Consider the following 22,056-nt stretch of genomic DNA (forward strand, 5'->3'; position numbering starts at 1 on the left):
TTGGTAACCTCTTTGGAGATCCACCAGTTGTGATGAAGGCCATATTCAGTGGCAATAACTATTTGTCTTCTCTTTGGTGTGTGGGTAATGGGAACTTCCAGGGGGTGTGTTTTTTGGATGTTCTGTGTGATTGGCTTTCCTTGTTGACTTGTTAGGGCATGCTGATTATTTTGGATCATTTTTAGTGCTTCCTGGTTTTACCTTTTTTCTTTCTTTTTTTTTGGGGTAACTGAGAGTTTGGAAAGGAGATGTCTTATTCTCCTGTTTGTACACATTTTTAATCTATCAATGAATTTCTTTTGTTATACAAAAAAGAAAAAGGAATAAAATTTGATGGCAATAACATCCCTTCAGAAATAAGTCTCCTCAACATGAACCTCCACAGCCATTTTCCTTAATGTGCCTTCTTGCAAATAAGAATAGATCTGAGACCAAGCCCTCCTTTTTGCATGGGTTGTTTGACAACCTCCATTTTCCAAAATGATATTTGAACTCCTCTCCTGTGTTTCCTTAATGGAATATTCTTTGTATCCCTTCTATCTTCTGGCAACTGCATTAGGAATGGGAAACGGAGACATAAAATAGACTGAGAGATTGGATGAGGTTCTTGATGAGAGTGAGTTTGCCACCATTGGAGAGAGAATTCCTTTTCCAACCAGCCACCTTCCTTTCAAATTTTCCAATTATGGGATCCGAAGCTTCCTTGTCTTTGAACTTGGCTCCTAGGGGGAGACCTAGGTAAGAAATAGGAAAGGTCCCGAGATTGTAGTCTAAGATGCCTGCAAGGAGAGATTGCGAGCACTAGGCCCCATAGGGGTGATATTGCTTCTACCCAAATCTAATTTTAAACCCGTGACCACCTCGAAACCGAGAAGGATGCATCTGAGGTTAATGATTTGATCAGGGTTATTCTCACAAAAAATAATAGTATCATCTGCAAGGAGCAGGTGGGAGAGTACTAAGATTTTGCTGTTCCTTCTGATGCTAAGCCCCTTAAGTAGGCCACCTTTATTGGCTTTGACTATCATATGACTCAAAACTTCCATTATCAAGCTAATAAAATAGGGAGAGAGGGGGTCCCCTTGTCTCAAACTGCGTGAAGATCTGAGGAACTCCATGGGGGCAGCCATTAATGAGCATTGGAAATGAGGGCGTGGATATGTGCTGGTTGATCCAACTGCACCAAATTTCCCCAAAACCCATCCTCCTGAGGATATAAAGCAGACAATCCCTGTTTACATGGTCAAAAGCTTTTTACGTATCCAGTTTATAGACTACTCCTCTATTTTCTTGCTTCAAATAAGTGTCAACAACCTCATTAGCAATAAGGGCAGCATCCATTTTCTGTTTGCCTGCAACAAAGGCATGCTGGGGCTTCCCAACAACTTCTGAAACTACCAATTTGAGCCTGGCTGCAAGAACCTTAGTTAGGAGTTTATACATGCTGCCAACAAGGCTAATGGGACGAAAATCTTTGATGTTTAAAGCCTCTGCTCTTTTAGAGATCAAGGAGATGAAGGTTGAGTTGATGCTAGCCACAAATCTGCTTGAGTTATGGAAATCATGGAAGACTCCAATGATATCTTGTTTGAGAGTCCTAGTTCCTCCAAAAGAATGCCAAGTTGAAATCATCAAGACTTGGGGCTTTGTTGGTCTGATTGCTGTTTCTTATCCTTATATCTTTAAATTTTTTTTTTCTTTGTTTTCTTTAGGAGGATTTCTTATTCTCTTTTTTTTTTACATTATTTCTATCCTAATGAATTCATCTCATTTTGTTATAAAAAAAAAAAAGTGGAGAGTCTTGTTCTTATATTGCATGGTCATTTCTCTTGGACCCTTTGGAGTAAGTTGTTAGGTATTTTTGGACTAAATTGGGTGTCCTTCCTCTTTGGAGATGATTTGTGCTATGATGATTAGGGGATTTGGGAAGGTGAAGGAGAGAAAGGCTTCGTGGCACTGCTCGGTTATGGCTATCTTTTGGTGTATTTGGATGGAGAGAAATGCCAAAACATAGAGTATGAGTACCGTTCTTAATTTGCTTTGAAATAGAGTTGTGTTTCTCGCGTTGTGGTGGGCTCAAAATGGATTCTTTAGGCACTTATGGCATATTTGTGGTGAGATTGGGTTGAGCTTTGCTCCAGTAGAGCTATTTTGTAATTGTTTGTTTTTTTGGGGTTTTTTGTTTTGTTTTGATTTTTTTTTGTTTTTGTTTTTAGAGGATTTCTTTTTCTCCTTCTTGCTATACTCTTCTTCGCCCTATTTAATAAGAGGGAGGAGTTATAGCCATTAGCCCCCTTTTTATGTTGGGGGGGGGGGGGGGTGGGGTTGTTGGGAGAGAAAATTGAGATCAACAAAAACTCCTTGAGGATCTATCTCTACTCCTTTTATTGCCACTAATAGAAGCTAACTCACTCATCAGTGGTGCACAATTTGGCCTATGTTGCAGGTGCCTACACCATCTAAGTCACCCTCCCTTATCTTTTACAAGTGCCATGCGTAACCTACTATGGATATGGTCATTCCATAATTTAGCTTTTAACACCACCTTGGCATTCTCATTTCACAACTTTTACTTTTTGGACTAGAGATCTGACAAGTTTTACGTTGGATGTTAGCTACCTAATGCAATCCTTCTCCTTTACTGGGCTTGGGACCAGCTGTGTGTGAAAAGATTTAGGAAATTAAGTGCATCACAGGCTGATTACTTCTTGAACATGTGAGAAGGAAAAAAAAAGCTGCCAAAAGAACTGAATAAGTTAGTTACTTTGTTAAGAGGTCAATATAAGGGGGGTAAAGTAGTTAATTTATGAAGATTATGAGCTGGAACATTAGGGGTTTAGGGGATGTGAGAAAAGAGGGGGCCGATAGGGGAAGTTTTAAAAAAAAAAATTATCTTGATATTGTGTTTCTTCAAGAAAAAACCTGACATTATGGATGCTTTTTTTTTTGGGAGTGGGGGTAGTTAGGAGTATTTGGGAGGGTAGTTGTAAGCACTTCTCATGGGGCAACTAGGGAATATTGAATCTATGGTATGCTCGTTCTTTTTGTAAAATTAATTGTCTTGTAGGTTTTTTTATTTTTTATTTTTTATTTTATTTTTTTCCCTTTTTGGTGTTGTTAGAAGTTAGAGGTAGGGTTTGAGTATGCAAAGCTTTGATAGGTTTATTAGGGAGTGTGGATTGAGGGATTTTTTCCAATGAATAATGCTGCTCTGTTCTCTTGGGGTGTGGGTGGAGAGAGAGCAGTTGCTTGTTGGTTTGGTAGCTTCTTGTTTTGCAGTAAGTGGGACAATGAGTTTCCAATCTCTCATATGTTGTTTGTTTTGGACTAGCATTAGACTGTTTTCCCTTATTGATAGAGTCTATCAAGGTCAAGTGCTGTCCCACTACATTGATGTTTGAAAACATGGGACTTGATCATGAGTCTTTTCATTCTTTGGTTCGGAGTTGTTGGAGTGAGGATGTTGAGAAGGGATGGGAAGGTTTTAGGTTCATGAAAAAACTGAAGAGGCTTAATGAGGTGTTGAAGAAGTGGCATATTGATTTATTTTTTCGGTTTAGGGGGAGGGTATTAGGGCTATAACACTAGCATTCTATGAGAGCTTAGCACGTTGGATGGGAAAGAGGAAGAAGGGAGCCTTTTGAAGTGTGAGAAGTTAAAAGAGGGGTTGTTGTTGAGAAACAAGTTAGAGGAGGCAATCTTTATGTGATGATTTAGAGGTAGGAGACAAAATTCAAATGGGTTTGGGAGGGGGATTGCAATTTTAAATTCATTTGTAGGTTGGCTAATGGCAAGAGAGAAGGAACTTAATTTGGGATTTGGATTTTAGTGGGGTAGGGGGGGGGGATGTAAGGGCACCTTCAACTCTTGTTTGATGGCTAATGAGATTACTAATGTGTTTTGTTTTATCATCCATTTTATTGAGTTAGATGAGTGTAGTCCTCTACTTGAGGGTTTTAAATGGGATCCTATATCCAGAGATGAGGTGACTTGGTTGGAGAGGCCTTTCGAGGAAAGTGAAGTGAGGGCGTTAGTGTTCAAGATGGAGATGGAATGATGGATACAACGTTGGCTGCAGATGTATTTAATATGGTGTTCTTTCAAGATTGTTGGGATGTGATTAGGGTGCATTTAATGATGATATTCAATGAGTTCTATTTAATAGGATTTTGGTAGAAGTATTAATTCTACTTTCATCACTTTAGTGCTGAAGAAGAGTTATTCTACTAAGTGGGGAGGAAGAGGGCATAGTGGCATACTTTAGGAGGGATGTGTTGCACTCATTAGTGCTTCCTTTTTTAACTTTCCCATTTGTATCTTGTCCTTTTTTAGAGTTCTTACTAGTAGAGCAGCAGTTTTGGAGAGGCTTATGAGAGATTTTATTTGGTTTGGTGCAAAGGAGAAATAAAAGGGAGCATCTTGTAGGTTGGGATGTGCTTAGGAAACCTATGTTTGAGGATGGACTAGGGCTTGATAATGTGGTGTCACAAGATATCCTTAATTGGAAAACGGTTGTGGAAATCTTTTGATACCCTATGGTACAAGGTGCTTAGTACTGAGTACGGAGTTCATCGAAATGGGTGGAATACTAGAGGAAGTGACAATGTTTCTTAAGAAAGTCTTTGTAAGTTTCCCTTGTTGCTTGTTGTTTCTTTCCTTTTGCTTGGTTTAGAGTGGTAGTGGTAATAGGATTAAATTTTTGGGAGGATATTTGGGCTGGAAGAGGTCTTGTTGGAGATGGTGCTTCGTCTTTTTAGACTGTGCTTCATCTTTTTAGACTATCTTCAGTTCACAATGAACCAAGCAATTCTTTAGGGATCTCAATGAATGATTTGGTGTTTTTGGAATATAATGGAACATTCGACACAACAAGCATGATACCATCACTTTAAGGGACATGATGATAGTAATGAGTGGTTGATTGGTAGGATGGATGGTGATTCCAATGAGGATGATGGATGTGTGTTTGAAGATGATTCTTTGACATGGGGCGCTGTTGCCAGATCTGTTGGAGTGAATGAGCTCTCACATTGCACTGGATCAAGAATTAGTGCGAATGTCTAGTAAAATTGGAACTTGTAGATGAGGATGAGATCCAAGATGCTAGTGTAGTGATTGAAGAGGAAGAAGATGTTGGAGAAGGAATTTTTGATGAAGAAGAAGAGGATTATATCTTAGTAGACTTAGTTGATGATGATTGATGGGAACTATTAGACTTTAGACTTTGGAATCTTTTATTGTACTTTCCTGTTTTGATATTGAACTATGTTGTTAGATGCTTTTGGATCTTGAGTTTGTCAATTTCATTTTCTTTGTAGTTGGAAGCATGAACTCTTGCATGCTTATGTTGAACCATGCTTGTTTAGCTGGAATTTGGTACTTGGTAGTCATTATTTCTATGCATTTATCTAGGGGTTCCTTTGGGGGTAACTCTAGATCTGTTAGTTTTTAGGGTCTTGTTGTGGAAAGGGTGGACACTGAATGGGTGGAAAGGTGATTCCCACCCCCCGCCCTCTCTCGGTGGTAGAATTACGCTCAGCCAGGCTTGCCTTTCTAGTATCCTTTTATACTTTCTTTCTATTTTTAAAATTCCGGCGGGGGTTGCTAGCAAGATTGAGAAGATAATGAGGGACTTCTTGTGGTTGAGGGTGGGGGGCTTTAGGATCATTTGGTAACTTAGGAAGTGGTGGGTAGGTCTAAACGGGAGGGTGGTATTGGAAACTTGATGTCTAGAAACATAGCTCCTTTGGTTAAATGGCTTTGGAGGTTTCTACTAGAGAATTCTTTCTTGTGGCATAAAGTTGTTAAAAATATGGATTAGATGAGAATGGGTGGGATACTAATTTGAGATTTAGATGTTCTTCCGAGTGGCCACGGAAATCTATCTCTAGAGTTATGCTCTCTTCATTTTCCATATTAAATTCCTGGTGGGAATGGGTAGTAATATCTGCTTTTGGGGAGATCCTTGGTTGGAGAATGTAGTTTTGTCCACGTATTTTCCATGCCTCTTTCGCTTGAGCTCAGGGCAGGATGGTTCCATTTCATCTTTTGTTGTTGATCTAGGTGGTCCTTTGCCTTCTTGGGGTTTTTCATTTCTGTAGGTTGTTGAACGATAGGGAGGTGGTTGAGCTGTCTTTTTCGCTAGTCTTGTTGAATAAGTATTGTCTTTCTTTAGAGGAGGATAGTCGGTCTTGGTCTTTGGATCCTTTGGGGGTTTATTCTTGCAAATCTTTTTGTGATTTTTCTATTAAATCTAATTCATCCTTTCCTCTCTAAAGACCCATTTGGATGGAAGGCCAAAACCCTCTTCAGAATCACAACTTTTCTCTGATTGGTTGCGCTTGATAGAATTAATACCAAAAACTTGCTGCTGGTCAGGAGGAGACATTTGAAGGCTCTACCTCCAGATGTCTGCGTTCTTTGTTTTAATTGTTCAGAATCTGCATCACATCTGTTTATACATTGTGATTATGCTTGGAGGGTATGGAATAAATTATTTGGTATTTTAGGGGAATGTTGGGTGAGTTCAGAGGCAGTGGATGACCTTTTCATTTTGACAGGCAAAAGGAAAGTGCAGCGCTCTGGAAATGTGCTTTCTTTGCTGTATTTTGGGGGTTGTGGGTGGAGTCTAATGCTTGTATTTTCCTAGGGAAGAAGTCGTCACATTTGCCTGGATTTGGAAAAGATACATTATTTGGCTTCTCTTTGGTGTTGTGGGGCCGGGGAATTTAAGGGAGTGAGTTTTTCTGATATTCAGAGCAATTGGCGCTATGTGTCAGATTGTTAGTTTGCGCTGGTTTTATTTGCTTTTTTTAGTTTTCCGATTTTTTCTTTTTTTTTTATCTGAACTTTTCCAGACTTGGCTAAGCAGATGTATTATTTTCCTGGCTGCATATTCCTAATCTATATTGATGTAATTCTTCTTTTACTATGGAAAATATAATAACTATGCATTTATGTTTGGTATTTTATATTTTGTTATTTTAAATTCAAACATTATTGCTAATGTGTTCATAGATCACTCACCCATCAAATAGGGCATCGTACGCACAATTTTAATAAATGTGTGCCTTGCCTTCATGAGGTGCGTGCCTTTGCCTCGTGCCTAGGCTCCAAGTACCCTTTGCACCTTTGAATACCATGTGCAGTTATTTCTGTGCTTTGGTAGTTTATTGGACAGGAATGCTTGGATAGTGTTAGGGTCAAAGCTTTCCTTTGCATAGGAAAAAAAAAACTGTTTTTCTTTCTTCTTTGTGAGCTTATGCTTCCATAGTTTCCTTTGCAGAGGGTTGGAGTGCAATGTTGAGAACTTGGGATAATGTTCTGACACAGCCTGCATGGAGTATTTTATTTCCATTTTTTTTATTTAGGATATTTGTAGGATTATATTGTTATTTAAAAATCCTGATTCTAGGGTATTATTATTTCCGAAACTGACGTTTTAGTTCATTTAGGCTTCTTAAATTAGTTTTCTAACTCTCCAAGTACTGTAAGCGTATAAAAGAGTAAAAGACCCCCTATGTATTATTTTATTCAGATCAAGAATAGAGAATTAAAGTTGTTGGGCATTGGTCCTGCATCAAGGGTGTTAGAGCAACATGGTTGTCAGTGTTTTTGATAGGGTTCGCAATTTTTGCTCAAATAGCCTCAGTTGTCAGCATTTGATGGGGTTGTCTGCAAGTTTTAACTTGTAAAGTTTGCCATTTTAACTTGAATTGACTTGTGTTTCCATCTCTCAACTTGATTCATCTTTCACAACTGTAATCTCCAATTTCCTCCCAATAAAAAAAAAGTGCAGTCCATATACCACAGACCCTTATAAGACCCATATTGAAACCCTATCTTGTATCTCTGGCAAAAAAAAAAGTGCTGCTGCTGCCATCAAAGTCCAGTTGTTGTAGGAATCCAATCTCTTGCCAGTACAAAACTATACATTGTTGCTGGCCTAGGTTACTGTGCTGTCACACCTTGGATTAGCCATAATGCAGCATCTTTGACCACATTTCAGGCGCTATTGTCATCATTGCAAGGATCATTGGAGCCTTTCCGTAACTATTACATTGCCCATCACTGACCAAATTCCCTAATCAGTTGCTGGCAACAAGGCAATTGTTGAAGTGACAGACCATTGTTGCAGGTACAGTGTTCCTCTTCATCAACCATCACTGCAGCTTGTGGTCGCAACCTTATTGCTCATCTGCCAAGGAAGCCCTAGGGCTTAGTCCCAAGAGCCCTATTTGCAGATGGAGAAGGGTTAGGGTCAAACACAGAATAGGAAGAAGAAAGTACCAAGGAGCCTACCTTGATCAGAGAAGTTGACCCTATTTTTATTCACAGGAGATTTTGACGCAAGTTTAATCATCTGGACTGGACTGGACAAAACCGAACTGGTTTGAGTTAGACCAGATTAGACCGAACCAGCTCACCAAACTGGGCAAGGAAAAAAAAACAGGGAAAAAAAATAATGGTGAAGGACCAGTTTGATCCCGTTGCTTATAATGTAGCTCAATGCATGCATGGAAGGAATGAGTGGAAATGCAAATCCATGAGTTAATGTCTCTTGTAGTTTCTCTCAAGTCTCAAGTTGTCACTTTTCAAAGTCAAATTTTCTCTAAATTTGATAGGATGTTTGATGCTCTTAGTCAAAGATTTGTGCTCTCTTGTCCATTATTCATTTGGATCTAGAACAAAAGGGAGTTGTTGATCCCATTAGCACAGCCCGAATGTTGGCTGTGACTCGTGCCCATAACACTCTACTTATTTTGAACATGCTTCTAGCAAGAATGGTTATGGAATCAAGGTTGCTTTTCCTGAGCTCACTGAAGAGGGAGGTATGGAAATATTATTTGATTGGTTCAACCAAATAAAAAACATCTTCACATTGTGGTGTCCGCCCAGAAGAAAAGATCAGCCCAGCTGTTATTTGTTTTGAGGGCCTTGCAACCTGGTGGAATTATCTTGGTCTACTTTGGAGGCAAGCTCCAATTACTAATTGGAATCTTTAGCGGCATATGATGGAAGGAAATTTCATTCTAATCCATTATAAGCAAGAGATGTGCTTCAAGTTGTTTGCCTTGACCTAAAATGATAAGATGATGGTGTGCACACGCTTGGGGTTGCACAAATTATTTGCTTGAAGTTCTTTTGATGAATATGAACAGCAACACATCATTCAACGCATTGAAGGACTTATTTTTGGATTATGTGAGCTGCAGTCCTATGATTTTGCGTCTGCATGACTTTCCTTCTATTGATCAAGCCTTTGCCTTTGCTAGAATGTCAAGAAAAGAGCAAATATTAGAAAGATGCTTGTGAGAAAATCTCTGCTCTACATGCGCTACCTCTTGCCTGTATTGAGCCACCTAATACCAAGTGGGTTGAACGCTTTCTGCTTGACTGCTAATTGTGGGCAAAAAGGGCACCCTTGTTGCGATTGCCCCCCATGAAGGTTTATGTTGCCATAGTAGAGATTGCTCATTATGTAAAAATAAAGCCTAAGCCTCATAGAGCTCTGCTGATGATTTGTTGAGAACTTACTTGATTATTTTGGAAGATGAAGATGAAGATGGTAATATTAACCTGCATGTGTGTCCACTTCAACTTAAGCTTGAGTCCCCCCCCCCCCCCTCCTTTTACTCCCTTGCGGTAGATTGGTGCAATTGGCACGAAGAATTTTGTTTCTATTTTTATTTTTTTATTTAGGCCTTTAGGGTATTTTATAGGATCGTATTATGTTGGAAGCAAGATCTGGTTTCTATTTTTATTTTTTTATTTAGGGTATTTTATAGGATCATATTGTACATGTTGGAAGGGATAATAAAAGTTATGAGAGCATACATAGAGGATGTGAATATGGAGACACAAATGAGCCTGAGGAGACGATCTTAGAGTTAGCTATGTCATATGATTTTATTACAATGAATACTTGCTTTAAGAAGAGAGAAAAACACTTAATAACCTTTAAATGTGGACAAAATAGAAGTCAAAATAGATTTTTTTTTTTTTAACTAGGAGGGTAGATCATTTATCATGCAAGGATTGTAAAGTTATTCCAGGTGAAAGGCTAACCACACAACATAGAGTCTTAGTGTTAGATGTATTAAAGAATGAAAGAAAAATGATAAAATAAACCAGTGTAAGAGAACTCGGTGGTGGAACCTAAAGGGAGAAAATATAATAAAATTTAAAAATAAAATGATCAAAGATGGGGATTGGACTATAGAGGATGGGATAGATACAAATACTCTTTGGAGTAGATTAACTAGCTCTGTTAAAAAGATGAAAAAAGAGATTTTAGGTGAATTATAGGGAAGATTCTCGAATAGCAAAGAAAGTTGATGGTGGGATAAAGATGTCCAAAAAGCCGTAAAGACAAAATATTTGGTGTAAAAGGTGGCAAAAATGTAGAAGCATGGATAACTTTGAAAAGTATAAAGAGGCGAGAAAAGATGCAAAAAAGGCCATTAGCGAAGCTAAACATAGATCATTTAATAATTTGTATGATAGATTAGATACAAAAAAAGGGAAAAGAGATATTTAAACTTGCTAAAGCTAGAGAAAGGAAGAGTAAGTACTTAGGAAATGTAAAATGTATAAAAAGTGAGGATGATATTTTGTTGGTTAAGGACGAAGACTTAAAATAAAAATGGCGAAGTTACTTTAGTAATTTGTTTGATGAAAACCAAATAGAAGGCTTAAACTTAGAATTGACAAATGAGGAAAAGACTAAAATATGAGATTTATTTTCAAAATTAGAGTTAACGAAGTTAAGTTTGCACTAAAAAAGATGAAAATTGGAAAAGTTATAGGACTGGATAACATCCCAATTGAAGTTTGGAAATGCTTAGGTGATAACGGAATTATCTGGTTAACTAATTTATTTAACACAATAATAAAAATTACGAGAATTCCAAATGAATGGGGGAAAAGCACTTTAATACCTATATACAAAAATAAAGGAGATATTCAAAATTATAATAACTATCATGGAATTAAACTTATGAGTCATATGATGAAACTATGGGAAAGGGTAGTTGAACAAAGATTGAGGCTAGTGACAAAGGTCATAGAAAACCAATTTGGTTTTATGCCTGGGAGATCTACCACAAAAGTTATATATCGTTTAAGAAGATTTATGGAAAAGTTTAGGAAAAAGAAAAGGGACTTGCATATGGTATTTATTGACTTAGAGAAAACATATGATAGGGTACCTAGGGAAGTTTTATGGTGGGTTTAGTTAAAAAAGGTGTATGTAGTAGGTATATTGATGTCATTAAGGATATGTACGATGGAGTAATGACTAGTTTAAGGACTATAGATGGAGAAACTAGAGAATTTTCAATCAACATAGGTGTATATCAAGGATCTGCTTTGAGTTCTTATATTTTTGCTTTAGTGATGAACCAACTGACTAAGAGCATTCAAAATGAGGTCCCATGGTGTATGTTGTTTGCAAATGATATTGTATTGATTGATAAAACTAGGGGTAGAATAAAGGTTAAGTTAGAATTATGGAAAGAAGCTTTGGAATCTAGAGACTTTAGGATAGGTAGAAATAAGACAAAATATATGAAATGTAATTTCAGTAATGGTAGGAGAAATATTGGAGACAAAGTTAAACTTGATGATGAAGAAATAAATAACACTTGTAGATTTCGATGTCATGGATCTATTATGCAAGTGAAGTAGAAATTGAAGATGATGTAATGCATAGAGTTAAAGTAGATTGGGTAAAATGGAGAAGTGCTTCAAGTGTGCTTTGTGATCTTAGAATACCTTTAAAATTAAAAGAGAAGTTTTATAAGACGGATATAAGATCAACTATGCTATAGAAATCAGAATGTTGGGCGACGAAGAAACAGAATATTTAGAAAGTAAAAGTTGCCAAAATGAGAATGCTTAGATGGATGAATGGTATACCACTGAAAGATTAATTAAGGAATGAACATTTTCGTGGTAAGTTAGGTGTAGCTCATATAAAAGATAAGATAAGGGAGGGACGACTCAGATGGTTTGGATACTTGCGTGCGTTAATAGTGAGTTAGTTACTGTGGGGGGCAGTAGAAGGGGTAGGGGTAGACTTAAATTAACTTGGAATGAGATAGTGAGTAAAGATTTAATTGCCTTGAATTTGTCAAAAGAAATGGTCCATGATCACATAAGTTGGCAGAAAAAGATTCATATAGCTGACCCTACCTGGTGGGACTTAAGGCTTGGTTTTTGTTGTTGTTGTTATATTTTTTTAACTCTGCCTGTGATCCACTTAATGTCCTAATTTTTTCACACACAGCCGGTCCCAAGCGCGGGTTAAGGAGGAGGGTTGCGTTAGGTAGCTGACAACCAGTGTAAAATTTGTCAGATCACTATGATATGAATCCTTACCGAATATTTGCTGGGGCGTCCTCTACGAGCGACGCGTTGCACTTGAATCACCTGGGTGTAGCGAAAAGTGGGCGAGGGTGGGTTAGGTCGTCGCCCCGAAGTGACGCGCCGTGTTGGCGCCCGGGTACGATGTCAAATATGCGAGGGTTCCTGCATCATTCTAGACGTGGGCAGGTAAAAACATTAGTTCAGGAAACTAGGATTAGATTAGCAACTTTGAATATAGGGACACTTACGGGTAAAAGTATGGAAATTGTGGATACAATGATTAGAAGAATAATTAATATAATTTGCCTTCAAGAAACAAAGTGGGTGGGGGAGAAAGCTAAAGAAATTGATAAATCAGGATTTAAACTTTGGTACACTGGAAAAGAAAAACATAAGAATGGAGTAGGCATTAATATAGACAAAAACTTAAAAAATAGTGTTGTGGATGTAACTAGAGTAAGGGATAAAATTATAAAAATCAAGATGGTATTAGGACAAGAGATAATAAATATCATTAGTGCTTATGCTCCTCAAGTTGGCTTAGCAGAAAATCTTAAGAGACAATTTTGGGAAGATATGGATAGTATTATACAAGGCATACCAGGGACTGAGAAAATATTTATAGGAGGAGATTTGAATGGACACGTTGGAAGAGATAATAAAAATTATGAGAGGATACATAGAGGATATGGATATGGAGACAAAAATGAGTCTGGGGAGATGATCTTAGACTTTGCTATGTCATATGATTTTAGTATAATGAATACTTGCTTTAAGAAAAGAGAAGAACACTTAATAACCTTTAAAAGTGGACAAAATCGAAGTCAAATAGATTTTTTTTTAACTAGGAGGGTAGATTGTTTATCATGCAAGGATTGTAAAGTTATTCTAGGTGAAAGCCTAACCACACAATATAGAGTCTTAGTGTTAGATATATGTATTAAAAAATGGAAGAAAAAGGATAAAATAAACTAGTGTAGGAGAACTAGATGGTGGGACCTGAAAGGAGAAAATATAATTAAATTTAAAGATAAAATGATCAAAGATGGGGATTGGACCTTAGAGGATGGGATAGATACAAATACTCTTTGGAATAGATTACCTAGCTCTATTAAAAAGATAGCAAAAGAGATTTTAGGTGAATCAAGGGGAAGATTCTCGAATAGCAAAGAGAGTTGGTGGTGGAATAAAGATGTACAAAAGATCATAAAGACAAAAAGAATTTAGTATAAAACGTGGCAAAAATGTAGAAACAGAGATAACTTTGAAAAATATAAGGAGGCAAGAAAAGATGCAAAAAGGGCCGTTAGTGAAGCTAAATATAGATTATTTAATAGTTTGTATAATAGATTAGGTACAAAAGAAGGGGAAAGAGATATATTTAAACTTGCTAAAGCTAGAGAAAGGAAGAGCAAGGACTTAGGAAATGTAAAATGTATAAAAAGTGAGGATGATATTGTCTTGGTTAAGGACGAAGATAATAAAGAAAGATGGTGAAGTTACTTTAGTAAGTTGTTTAACAAAAACCAAATAGAAGGCTTAAACTTAGAATTGTCAAATGAGGAAAAGACTAAAAATATAAGATTTATTTGCAAAATTAGAGTTAACGAAGTTAAGTTTGCACTAAAAAAGATGAAAAGTGGGAAAGCTATGGGACCAGATAACATCCCAATTGAAGTTTGGAAATGCTTGGGTGATAACGTAATTATATGGTTAACCAATTTATTTAATACAATTGTAAAAATTAGGAAAATGCTAGATTAATGGAGGAAAAACACTTTAATACCTATATACAAAAATAAAGGAGATATTCAAAATTGTAATAACTATCGTGGAATTAAACTTATGAGTCATACAATGAAACTATGAGAAAGGGTAGTTGAACAAAGATTAAGGTTAGAAACGAAGATCTCATAAAATCTATTTGATTTTATGCCTGGGAGATCTACCACAGAAGCTATTTATCTTTTAAGAAGATTAATGAAAAAGTTTAGGGAAAAGAAGAGGGACTTGCATATGATATTTATTGACCTTGAGAAAGCATATGATAGGATACCTAGGGAAGTTCTATGGTAGGTTTTAGAAAAAAAGGGTGTATGTTGTAGGTATACCGATGTCATTAAGGATATGTACGATGGAGTAATGACTAGTGTAAGGACTATAGATGAAGAAACTAGAGAATTTTCAATTTCCGTAGGTGTACCTCAAGGATCTGCTTTGAGTCCTTATCTTTTTGTTTTAGTGATGGACCAATTGACTAAGAGTACTTAAAAGAAGGTTCCATGGTGTATGTTGTTTGCAGATGATATTATATTAATTGACGAAACTAGGGACGGAGTAGAGGCTAAGTTAGAATTATGGAGAGAAGCTTTGGAATCTAGAGACTTTAGGATAAGTAGAAATAAAACAGAATATGTGAAATGTAATTTTAGTAATGATAGGAGGAATATTGAAGACAAAGTTAAACTTGATGATATAGAAATAAATAGCACTTGTAGATTTCGATACCTTGGATCTGTTATGCAAGCTGAAGGAGAAATTGAACATGATGTAATGCATAGAGTTAAAGCAGGATGATTAAAATGGTGAAGTGCTTCAAGTGTGCTATGTGATCGTAGAATACCCTTAAAATTGAATGGGAAGTTTTATAGGATAGTTATAAGACTAGCTATGCTATATGGATCAGAATGTTGGGCGACGAAGAAACATAATATACAAAAAGTAAAAGTTGCCGAGATGAGAATGCTTAGATGGATTAGTGGTATAACATTGAAAGATGAAATAAGGAATGAATATATTCGTGGTAAGTTAGGTGTAGCTCCTATAAAAGATAAGATAAGGGAGGGACGACTCAGATGGTATGGACACTTGCAACGTAGGCCTTATAGTGTACCTGTGAGGAAGAGTGACTCAGTTACTGTGGGGGGCAGTAGAAGGGGTAGGGGTAGACCTAAAATAACTTGGGAGGAGATAGTAAGTAAGAATTTAATATCCTTGAATCTATTAAAAGAAATGGTCCATGATCGCATAAATTGGCGGAAAATGATTCTTATGGCTGACCCCACTTAGTGGGACTAACACTTGGTTTTGTTGTTGTTGTTGTTGTTGTTGTTATATTTTTTAATTATGACGCAGAATTCATATTTGGTAAGGCCTTTGAATCCACCTAAGTGGCACCAAACTGGGGGAAAACGTCACCAGCCCTATGGCTCCCTTGCTGGTAAAGCATGGTTATAATCTCAGTGGCAGCCGAACTGAGCCCGAATGTCCAAAACTTCCGAATTCCCAACCCTGAGCCTTTACCAATGGAACCACCTCATGAAACTAGTATTTAGTTTATTTAGGTTTCTTAAATTAGTCTTTTTATTCTCCAAGTATTGGAAGCCTATAGGAGGCCTCCTATGTATTAGTTTAGTCGGACATTGGTCCCACATCATGTTCCTTGCTCATTTTGTGCTTTGTCGTTTTTACGTTTTCCTTTCTTTGCTAGGAAGTTGTCTTATGACTCTTATCCTCCTATCTGCATTTTTCTTTTCTCTTAGTAAAATTCTTCTTTTGTCAAAATAAATAAATATTCTCTAATAAATTTCCTTGTTTATCAAAATCAATCAATCAATCAAAATTCGGTGCTTTCTCAAATCCATGAGTTTTATTCTTTATGGTTCTTCAAGTTCCCAGATCTGACACCTTAATTATGCCAGGTCTATGAGGAACTTGTCTTGGCAATCAACAGTGCAGAGGAAGGGCTTCTTCAGTTAAAACGTGCACGGTTGTTGGAAGAAGCTGATTCTGCTCTACAAGCTTCCATGTATGTGTCTGAGGATGTAAGAGTGGAACCTCTTGATCCAACAGAAGTTGAAGTAGAACCACTGGAGGAGCAAAGCTACCGTCTTGGATCTAAATGTAGATTCCGTCATATTGATGGGCATTGGTATAATGGTCAAATTGTTAGGTTGGAGGGTTCCAATGCTGCAAAGATTTCTTTCCTCACTCCGACATCTGAGAACATGTTGGTGCGTATATTTTTCTGAGCCTCTGGATAACCTACATGGCTAAATGATAATTTCAAAATTTTCATAAAATATGTTGAAATTTTTATTTTTATTTTATATTTATATATTTTGTGCATGGCAGGCTCTATTTTAGCAGTTTTATAGTTAAAACTGTTTTTAGACATCCTAATGCAAAACCACCCCCCCCGCCCAGAAGTATTTATCTATTTTCCTATTTGTTTTGTTGTTGGAAAGTGGGGGTGGGGGTGGGTGTTGCAGTGAACTCTTAAAATTTATAAAACTACGTAATGTAACAGCATACAGAAATTGGGATATTCTTTGGTTTGTTGACAACTGTTGCAGCAGGTGAAGGCTTTGTTGGTGCTGAGTCGGCTCATTCTGACTTTGTGTGTACTATCCTATGCTAATATATTTGACAATTTAATTTTCATACCATTGGTGCAATGGCAGAGTTGTTGCCATGTGACCCAGAGGTCACGGATTTGAGGCGTGGAAACAACCTCTTGTGAAGATGCAAGGCAAGGGAGTTGTTTGATTTTTTTTTTTTCACTGGTTTTCTGTGCCTTGGTTCAGGACTGTACTTTGTTGATATATGCGTGCTATATCGGAGCTTAATATCATTCTTACAAACTGCATTATTTGATGAAATCTTAAAATATTTTGGTACCACGTCCATATTTGGAGGGTCTGTTTCTCATGTTGAATTTGACAATTTAATTTTCATACCATTGGTGCAACGGTAGAGTTGTTGCCATGTGACCTGGAGGTCATGGGTTCGAGGCGTGGAAACAACCTCTTGTGAAGATGCAAGGCAAGGCTGGTCATGCAAGGGAGTTTCGAATTTTTTCCCCTGGTTTGCTGTGCCTTGGTTCAGGACTCTACTTTGTTGATATATGCATGCTTTATTGGAGCTTTATAGCACTCTTACAAACTGCATTATTTGATGAAATCTTAAAATATTTTGGTGCCATGTCTGATGTAATTTAGACAGATGGAGTTGGATAATTTATTCTCATGTGAATGAAGTTGTGATCATATGCAGGATAATATTTTCAGCAATAGAATTAAGTACTGTAAATCTTTGAAATTAGTTGACAATTTGGTGAGTTGTAAAACTTTACATCCATATTTGGAGGGTCTGTTTCTCATGTCGACTGTAGAGTTTGGGTTTTGGATGGATTGGGGAGCTTTCCTGCAATCCATTTTGGATCATCTCACCCATGATGTTAATGGTTTTTGTTTTCCTTTATATACTCGATTGGGAAAGCCAGAACTGTGTCTAAAGACAGGGCTTTTATTAGGTTTGCTGTTCTTGATAGGATTAATACTTATGGTTGGCTCCGTCTTAGAAGACCTTGGAAAGCTTTATCTCTAGATGTTTGCCTTCTTTATTTCCAAGAACATTCTTTTTTACATTGCCCTTCTTCTTGGGGCATCTGGTGGGGGACTTTTAGTATGTTGAGGGAGTTTTTAGCATGCCCATCATCTTTTGGAGATTTTTTCCTTCAAAGTTACATAAGGAATTTTTGTAGGGAAGCAAGAATGATTTGGAGATGTGCTATTTTGTGGGGTATTCAATTGAAGGGTGATTCTAAATTTTTAAGGGGAGGGTGATAGATCCATGGGTTATTTATGGTGTTTTGCTTTTGGTTTGTTTTCAGGGACGGGGCTTATGTGCCTTGAACTGAAAGCCTTGTTTGTTTATTTTTTATTTTATTTTATTTTTTACTTGAGGACTTCTTGTCCTCTGATGTATTGAAGTCTCCTTTTCTAATATAATTTCTTCTTTTATCTTTTTGAAAAAAAAAAAAAAATCATCATATTACCCCTGTCGAAGGAACGCATTTGATTTGCTTTAAAAAGTTGGCCCTATAATTTTTGTTAGTACTTCAGAATCTATGTTTACAATTGTTTGTATAATCAACTTTGTTATGTGATAGTCATTATTAAATATTTACGGATAACATTATTGAATTGTACACTTACATGATTTGTAGTAAATTGGAATATATTTTAAAAATAAACAAATTTATGACAAAAATTTCAAAATGCAGTTAACATTTTTGCCTCAGGTATGCAAAAATTCAAAATATAGTTAACATTTCTGTCTGAGGTATGTCTAAGCATATATACATATTCTTGTTTTGATTTGTTTATTTGTTTATTATTCTCGGGTTACCAGATTGGGAGATTTCTTGCCCATGTGAGAAGCATTATGTCCTTGGAAATTAAACCATTAGACATGATGGTGTGAATTATGAATGCTACCCAGGTGTAAAATTATAATTCACATCAGTTTTCTCCTCCTTGTTTAGTCTTCCAAACTCGCACACTTTCTTCATTGATTCAATGGTACACCTTGTTCATAAAAATGATCATTTTATGACTTTCTTGTTGGATTCTGCAAATTTCAAGGAAAATTAAAGCATGAACAAGTGCAATAAGCTTAATTTTGGTTAGCTCAGAGGGAGATTAGAAGCTTTTGAATTCATTAGATATGCTTTGTTTTTGAGGGAAAATTGGAGATATTAAGAAATTTGCATAAAGGTCTTCCTTTTGATGTAGCATGCATGTGAATTTTGTTTTTGTCCGTGAAAGTGAAATTAAAAAATCTAAATTGCATTTCAAGTGGTTAATGAGTAGTTAAGAGGAGTTGTGTTACAATAGGTCCTTGTATTTGGATAATTAGCTTATTTTATTTAATTTTTGAGAAAAAAGAAGGGGGTGGAGGTGTTAAAAGATATTGGGGTTTAGCTGTTTCCAACAAATTAGCAACGTTATTGTTAAGCTTGGGTTGTCATCTTCTTTAATGTTGGCCTTCATTGGCATCCTGATTTGACCTATTTCAAGAAGTTTGACATTGGCACCTCTCTCTCTCTCTCTCCATGCGCATGTGTGTTTTCATGTGCATGCGTTGTTACATACATGTATGACATAGCAACCAGTTGAGTATTTTCCAATTACTTCCCCCCCTTTTATGACTACTACTTTTACTCATCCAGAGTCTTTATTTTTATTATTTTTTTAATTTTTTTTTTTTGCACTTTTGCATTCTTCTAGTTGCTTCATTGATGGACTCATACGTGCCTATGCTCTCAAAATGGAGTTTCATAGGCGTAAAATTATTAATCACAGCTCACATAAGTTGCCATTTAGCCCATTTAATTGTTTCTATTGATCTGAACTATTGAAACATGAAATCCACTTATTTTGCACATGTGTCACACCAACTTACTGATGCTAGACCACATAAGTGCAGATATGCAAGTTCTTTCTACAACAACGATGTCGATTTGGTACTAACTGCCGCTTGTCACATGGTATGTTTTGGTTGTTTATATTATTTGGAGAGAAGTAGATCCTTGAATTGGTTCAAAAAACTTCCACTATGAATTTTGTTTTATAACTACTGCATGTGAAGCATAATATGTGATATAATATCACTATCCACCTAGCAAAATAATTGAGGAAATGATGTCCCCAACCACAGAGGAATGAAGAATTCTGAATCTTTTCCTGTATCAACATTTTCAGCAGTCAATTGTTAGCATTTGGACTGTTAGATGAAATACAGCTATAAATTTTCTTGCATTTGCACTCCACAAATTTTTGTTGCCTTGCTGCTTTTTCTTTTTTTCGCTTTTGTTTTTTCCCTCCTTGTCCTCTGTAGCAAATTCAATTTTTGAATAATCTTAGTTGTCAAGGAACTAGTTGAACTTTGGGAGAATGAAGGTCTCTGAATATAGAGATAACATCCTGGCAATGTTGTTCTCTGAACACTTTGCATGCTTGCACATGGCCTCCTCTGGCATCACAGAGCTTACATCGTTCTATTTACTGTAGGTGTTGATGTCCCACTGTCTTCCCTGAAGAAATATATCCCAACAACATGGGAGCAGTCATTAGTGGGTTCCAGTATTTGGGCTGTCTCGGACAGTATAGCTGGGATATGGAGGGAGGCGGAGCTTGAATCATGGGATGACAAACTGAGTGTAGGGAAAGTTGTTTTTTGTGACGATGGAAGCTCTTCGGAGCTTGGAGTTGAAGCTATTTCTGTGTCTGAGTATGCTATAATGAGTGAAGAGGAAGAAAATGATTCCACATTGGAAGAATCTGATTCTAGTGACTATGATGAAGAGAGCTCACAAGGGGTAGGTTTCCTTGAAAGCACCACCTTACAGAAGGGCATCCAGACAGAAACGGCCATATTTGCAAAGTGGGAGAATCACACTCGTGGGATTGCTTCCAAGATGATGGCTAATATGGGTTACCGTGAAGGGATGGGTTTAGGTGTTTCTGGACAGGGAATGGTTAATCCCATCTCTGTGAAAGTTCTTCCACCAAAGCAATCTCTTGATCATGCCCTGAAGTCTCAAAACGGTGAAGAAAATGAAGAGAGAGAGAATCAGGGTAAGAAACGGAGCAGGGGTGGAAAGAGGAAACGTGATAAAAAGTTTGCTGCGGCTGCTCGGGCTGCAAAAGACAATGAAGAAGCAAGACCAGATGTTTTTAGCCTTATCAACAACCAACTTGCGAGACATGGAGAAGCTGTGAGTGGTAGATCAACAAAGAAGCAAAATAAGCATGTAGGAGATGAGAAGAAAGGAGACAGGCGGGCTCTGGTTGCATATGATGATGAGGTAAAGGAGTTGAGGATGCAAATAGAGAAGCTGGAAGAAATGGTTAATCGGAACAGGAAGGAGAAGGCAGTTTATGAGGCTGCAATGAGGAAGTTGAAGGAGACCCGTGCCTCTTTAGCTGAAGCAGAGGCAGCTCATGCATCTGCATCAAATGCAGTTGTCAGCAAAGAGAGAGAGAAGAGATGGCTCAAGTTTTGACATCTACATGGTGTATGTTTGACGTTTGTTATCCATGTACCACTAGGCTATTCCAAAAAGTAGTGTTGAAATGCCTTGTTTTCCTCTTATCCATCAAATGCAATTGTCAGCAAGGATAATACATTTTGGACAGCCGATTGTAAATGGATACTTTATCATGATATGTAATGAATTGTGGTACATCATTGCAAAAGTTAGTATACCAACTGAGTAAACTCTTCATCCATGCACAAGTGTCACTTGATAAACCATTATCTTGTGTTTGGCAGCAAGGAAAACAGGAAGGGAAGAAAAGGAATTAAAATTTGTGTGTATTTTCTTCCCGGTTTTGTAGAATGAAAGAAAGTGGGCAAAAATCACTCCATTTGATAGGTAATTATTTATTTATTTGTTTATTATTGTTGTTATATATATATATATATATATATATATATATATATAATTGCTAAATTTGATAGGCAATTTTTTTTCTTTAACATTGTTCTTACATCTCTTCTGTGGCAATTGGTTTTGGAAGAAAAACCAGTCCCCCAATTTCATTTCTTTTCCATCCCCCAGCGCCTTCTTTAATGCCTGGTGAGTAAAATATCATTTGTCTACTTTATTTTTGGGCTTAATATTTGTGAGCTTTTTATACAAGTAATGGTAAAAGCAAGATGACATCGTTTGTTAAATTATTGTTGGTGTAATATTCCTACTTTTTTTTTATCATTTTTCTTTTGTTGTCAAAGCACCCTATTTCTGATATGTGAGTTCGTGTCTATGCTTATATGTAAGAACACGTAAAAAATATAATAATTGGTTTTTAAAAGTAGGGTATGAATTTTTTCGTAAAA

General features: G+C 36.8%; 1 protein-coding gene across 1 annotated transcript in view; it reads left to right on the forward strand.

Moving 5' to 3' along the window:
• The window catches only part of LOC131150792 (zinc finger CCCH domain-containing protein 22), a 28,411-nt gene extending 6,967 nt beyond the window's left edge, over positions 1-21,444 (forward strand). Inside the window, exons 2-4 of the mRNA XM_058101756.1 lie at positions 16,071-16,382; positions 19,642-19,702; positions 20,226-21,444. Of these exons, the coding sequence (XP_057957739.1) occupies positions 16,071-16,382; positions 19,642-19,702; positions 20,226-21,220 (1,368 nt within the window). The 3' untranslated portion in view covers positions 21,221-21,444. The remainder of the gene's footprint in view (positions 1-16,070; positions 16,383-19,641; positions 19,703-20,225) is intronic.
• Positions 21,445-22,056: the final 612 nt, after the last annotated feature.

This window comes from Malania oleifera, chromosome 3 (assembly GCF_029873635.1).
Source record: "Malania oleifera isolate guangnan ecotype guangnan chromosome 3, ASM2987363v1, whole genome shotgun sequence".
In the NCBI taxonomy this organism is placed as follows: domain Eukaryota; kingdom Viridiplantae; phylum Streptophyta; class Magnoliopsida; order Santalales; family Ximeniaceae; genus Malania; species Malania oleifera.